This window comes from Dipodomys ordii, unplaced genomic scaffold (genome assembly GCF_000151885.1).
Source record: "Dipodomys ordii isolate 6190 unplaced genomic scaffold, Dord_2.0 Scaffold5, whole genome shotgun sequence".
NCBI classification, from domain to species: Eukaryota; Metazoa; Chordata; class Mammalia; order Rodentia; family Heteromyidae; genus Dipodomys; species Dipodomys ordii.
This window is the reverse complement of record NW_012267221.1, coordinates 28,093,583-28,099,252: the sequence shown is the minus strand read 5'-3', so window position 1 is coordinate 28,099,252 and position 5,670 is coordinate 28,093,583. Positions and strand designations below refer to the sequence as shown.

General features: G+C 37.6%; 1 protein-coding gene across 1 annotated transcript in view; it reads left to right on the top strand.

Moving 5' to 3' along the window:
* The window catches only part of Sestd1 (SEC14 and spectrin domains 1), a 79,197-nt gene that overhangs the window by 20,660 nt on the left and 52,867 nt on the right, over positions 1 to 5,670 (top strand). The window contains 1 exon segment of the mRNA XM_013030109.1: positions 896 to 986. Coding sequence (XP_012885563.1) covers positions 896 to 986 — 91 coding nt within the window.

Here is a 5,670-nt window from a genome sequence, read left to right as displayed (position 1 = left end):
GTGTGTGTGTGTGTGTGTGTGTGTGTGTGTGTGTGTGTGTGTGTGTGTGTGTGTGTGTCAGAGAGAGAGACAGAGAGCGAGCACGTGTGCGTGCATACATGTGTGCGGGTACTCATGCGTGCTTAAACTCAAGGCCTGTGTGCTGTTGCTGAGCTATTTTACTCAAGCCAGAACTTTCCTAAGCTTTCTTATGTGAGTCACAGCTCTACTTCTGGTTTTAAGTCATTAATTGGAGATAAGAGTCTCATGGACTTCCCAGCCTGGGTTTGCTTTAAACTGTGATCCTTAGATCTCAGCATCGTGAATAGCTAGTATTATAGAATTACAGGTTTGAGCTAACAGAGCATTCGTCACCTTATTTATTTATTTATTTATTGGTGGTATTCTGGTTTGAATTCAGAGCCTTGCTCCAAGGTCATAGCTACATGAGCTATAACCCTTCTTATTTTAGTTATTTTTCCAGTATACTTAAATTTATGTCTGGATCTGAACTACTATCCTTGTATTTATGCTTCCTGTGTAATTAGACAGGTATACTACCACACCCAGCTTTTTTATTGTTTGAGGTGGAATCTTGCTAACTTCTTCCATGGGCTGACCTATAAATCTATCTTATTTTATCTGCTGGATTATAGATGTGAGATATTTGTGTCTAGCCTGAATTTATCACAGTTTAGGACATTAACTGTCCATGCTTTTAGAGTACTTTCCTTTCGTATTAGTTTGTGGATTATTATTTTCTGAAATGATGAAAATAAGTTGCTTCAGAAAGAATCATATGAGGAGTTTTATCGATAATGTAAAACAAAGCAAGTGAAGTGAATTTTATTCCATGTATTCCAAGGACTAAAATCTATAGCTTATTTTAATATATTTTAACTTTGTCTTATTTCAGTGAAAAGTGTAAGGCTAGAGGATTTACTGTGATTGTGGACGGCAGAAAATCTCAGTGGAATGTGGTGAAAACAGTAGTCTTAATGCTGCAGGTAATTTTTCATTCTTTGTCTTTCAAGAAATGGCTTTTATTTTTATGACAAGAGGTCATGATGAAAATTGCAAATGCATCTAATTTATTAGATATGACTAGACTTCTTGGCATTGACTTAGTTCTGAAAAACCTATATACCACTCAAATTTTGTATGTTTGAATTTATGTAGTATAGAAAATCACAACCCACTTCAGAGGTTTATAAATAGTTGAAAATAATAGGGCAAGTTGATGTACTATAAGCAGGCTCACCTGAGCTGTTCATGCTGTGCTGCTGCCTATGTGTGCTCCCCTGGGCTCCGTTCTCACAGGTAGGGAGGAGAAGGGCTGGATAAAGCTGATAAAATAAAACTTCATAGGTGTGGCTGTCACACTTGTCATCCCTGTGTACCATCCCTGTCTTTCCTTCAAAATACACCAGGATTCATGATGATTTTATTTATTATTTATAGCCCAGAAGAAATGTAGTTTTTTTTGTTTGTTTTGTTTTGCCCTGGGGCCTGAACTTTGGGCCTGGGTGCTGTCCCTCAGCTCTTCAGCTCAAGGCTAGCGCTCTACCACTTGAGCCACATTGCCACATCTGGCTTTTTTTTTTCTGCTTATGTGGTGCTGAGGAATTGAACTCAGGGCCTCCGGCATACAAGGCAAGCTCTCTACCACTGAGCCACCTTCCCAGTCCAAACTCTGATTATTCTTGATTCAGTATCTGTTAAGCTACCTTCCAGGTTTCCTCAAGCATTCACTTTTTAAAAATTGTAGCTTTGATTTTAAATTGTTTTCTCAAACTACAGAAAAGCTTGTTATAGAAGAATCAGAAAAAGGAAAATGTTTGATGACTTGTGGAAGATCATATTTACATTGAAGTCATAAACCTTCAGTCACTGAGTAAATGTGGGGGAGCCTGCAAGAAGCTCCTCATTATCATAGATGCTGAGGAAGTTGGGAACATAGCACAGAACAAATAAGTGTCACAGCTGTAGACTCATGGTATTAGATCTTACTGAGTGCTGTGAAAGCAAAGCACAGAGTCAGGAGAGACAGGGATAGTAAAGAGTAAGGCAGTATGTGGTATTAGTTCATAAAATGATATCCTTTTACCGGAGTAGCTGGCTCTATAGGATATCTGATGAAAGAACATTTAAAACTGAGACTCTTGATTGCAAAGGTCCTGAGGCATGAGCAGGTTTAGCATGTTGTGAAAACAGCAACCAGGCTGGAGCAGTCTGAGAGAGGAACAGAGATCTGAGAGAGTGGTGATAATGAGAGGCTACCATCAGTCAGAAAGGACCATGTTGACCATAATATGGGCTTCAGTTTTAAGTAGGAAGGAAAGCCATTGTGTTCTCACTGAAAAGTGACCTGATATGGGTGATCAAGGTAGCTTGACAAGAGCATCTGATAAGTCAAGGCTCATATTTTTAAAGGTCCCCTAAATTTAAATCATTGTGATCGAAGCTTCCAGGATATTAATAAGATGGTAGTCTTGCTTTCTGGAAGTGTGTTACCTCATGAAGATGAATTACAAACAACTCATTAAAATAGATGAAGAATAAAGCTGGTGTCATTTTCTAATATAAGCAGAACTCTGAGTGAAAGACAAGAAGCCCTTAATAATAATAAAAATTAGTGAAAAGCTTCAGAATTCTGATCCCAGAAATCTCTCACTAATCACTTTCTAGATCAGAAGTATGCTTTGAGGCTTCTTTTCTTTTATAGAGTGATAGAACTCAGCCATATCCTCCTTGAAAGATTCTAATGGTGATTAAGAATAAGGAGGCAAGCTGGGCACTGGTGGCTCACCCCTGCAATCCTAGCTACTCAGGAGGTTGAGATTTGAGGATCATGATTCAAAGCCAGCCTGGGCAGGAAAGTCTGTGAGACTCTTATCTCCTATTAACCGGAAGTGGCACGGTAGCTTAAGTGTAGAGCACTTGTCTTGAACTGAATAGCTCAGGGACATTGTCCATGCCCAGAGTTCAAGCCCCACAACTGACAAAAAAGTAAGAAGGCAAAGTCCTAGATAGTTCCTTCCTTCTCTAACGACTCAGTCATAAATAGGCTAGCAGTACTGAATTTTATTAGCACTTTAGGAATGCCAACATGCCCTTTATAAGGCATGATGTATAACATCTAAATTAAATATGTTATTGTTAAAAGTAGTGTTAAACCATCACTCCACTTTTGAAATGAAGTTTAAAAAATACTATTTTCACTAGACACTGGTGGCTCAAGTGCCAGATCAGCCAAGGAAAGAAAAGGCCATGAAACTGCATCTCAATAGATAAAGTTCAGCATGGTGGTATACACTTCTCATCCCAGCTATGGCAGGAAGCATAAATAGGAAAATTTCAGTCCTGGCTATCCTTGGCAGAAAGTAAGACTATCTCAAAACTAACCAGAGAAGAAAGGACTAGAGGCATGGCTCAAGTGGTAGAGCATCTGAGTAGCAGGTGCAAATCTCCAAGCTCAAACACCATTACCACCAAGCAATAAAATACTATTTTTGAGCAATTGAAAGAGCACATGATCTTCCCACTTTAAAATAGTAACTTTGAATTTGCATATTTTAATTATCTATCTTAGTAAAATCTGAGAAAATTATGATTAAGTGTGTTTATTTAAATACTGAAACGGATACATGCAGTGCTAATTTCTTTAAGATCACTACAGATGGTACTTGCAAGCTTCATTACTTTCTTACTCTTAATGTGCAAATTAATTTATGGTATGCATTGAAATATAAACGTGTTGTGTTTGTAAAACTTACTTAACAAAATGGTGTGTAACCTTTGTTTTAGAGGCATAGATGCTGGTGACAAAGAAGTGGCGAGTTATAGGAATGGGGTACTTCCTTTGGTGGGGAGGCCCACATGGACAGATCTGTATTTTAGTTCCACATCCTATAAACATCCAACATATTGGGAGAGTCCCTGAATTGTTTACAGTTCTGCAAAGTCCACAGACTATCCTATTCCTAAGCTGGTCTTACTACAGCTTGTTGTATCCCACTGAGCATGGTGGTCTTCCTAGATGTCACTGTGGACCTCTAGGAATGTCCTCCTTCTCCAAGCCCATAGGTAGTCATTATGTGTCGTATTTGTTTTGCTCCACAAGTGGTTATGTGCTCTTGCTTATCTACAGGTGACCACTGTTTGCATTACTCTCTACTCCAATAATATTTTATCTTTTATTTTGTAATGAAAATTGAAAATTAGCGTTTACATTTCTTTTACTGAGATTTCATTCACATATTATAAAACTCACCCTTTAGGTAAAGTATACAATTCACTGGGTGTGTTTACAGGGTTGAGGAGCCATCACACTAATTCTAAATAACTTCATCAGTCCAAAAGGATCTCTTAACCCATTAGCACTCACTCTCCATTTTGTAAGTGGAATCATAACAATATATGGTTTTCTGTGTCTGGCTTCTTTCACTTAGTATTGTATTTTCAAGCTTTATTTATTCTATGGCATATACCAGTACTTTATTTCTAATGGCTGAATAATTTTCCATTATGTGGCAATACTACATTTTGCTTTAATGTCTATCAGCTGACAGGTACTGAATTGTTTCTACTTTGTCATTAGTATAAAATATGTTATCATGAGCATTGTGTGGGTATATACTTTAATTGGCTTTCCTTCTTGAATGATTCTCTGCTTACTTTAGAAGCTTCTGTACCTGCCTCTTCCTTCAGATTTAGCTTATATCATTGTCATCCTGGTGGTCCTTATTGTTTCTCACAGAACAGGTGATGTATTTCTTAATTACTTGGAGTTTATAGAGGAGGGCTATTGGGAAAGACCTTCTGTTTACCTTTCATATAATGTATAAGTGGGACAACTTTAGAAAAGTCAGCTTTTATTACCAAGCCTGCTGAACAAGTAGTTGCTTCTGATATTGTAAGGTCAGTTATTGAGATCCTTGCATTAAGTGCATAGGTAAAATAATAATGGCTGAATAGTTTTTGTCTTCAGGACTTTTTTTCTTTTTGGTCAGTTGTGGGGCCCAAACTCTGGGCCTGGGCGCTGTCCCTCAGCTTTTCAGCTCAAGGCTAGCATTCTACTACCTGAGCTACAGTGCCACTTCCAGCCTTTTCTACTTATGTAGTGCTGAGGAATGGAACTCAGGGCCTCATGCATGCAAAGCAAGCACTCTACACTGAACCATTTTCCATCCCTGTTCAGGAATTTTTCTATATAAAGTTGTGTATTTTACCATAACAGACTTCTACAAAGTTTTTAGTAAATATTTTAATATTTAAATTAAATATATTACCCATTATAATATGGTAATATGTATAATATAATAATATTTTCAAGCACACAATATAACATTTTACAGGTCAAGTGACAGAATAAGAAAAGGGGAGCCAACATGGGTCAGTCATGGTAGAATCAAGCTTTGGATCATTTTTTAAGCTCTACCTTGTCTCATTAAATTCCTCCAAAGAGCAACAAGAATTTCCAATGGATTAATAAGTTTATTATTTTAAATTATTACTTCACAAGTTTTGTATTTCTGTCAGGAAGGAGAGACAAGCAGATATAAGGCAGTTGATAGTAATTAGTTACCTGCTTCATTTTGATTCCATTTTGGAGATGGAGAAATTAACATGCCAGTGGGACGTGCGTGTGTGTGTGTGTGTGTGTGTGTGTGTGTGTGTGTGTGTGTGTGT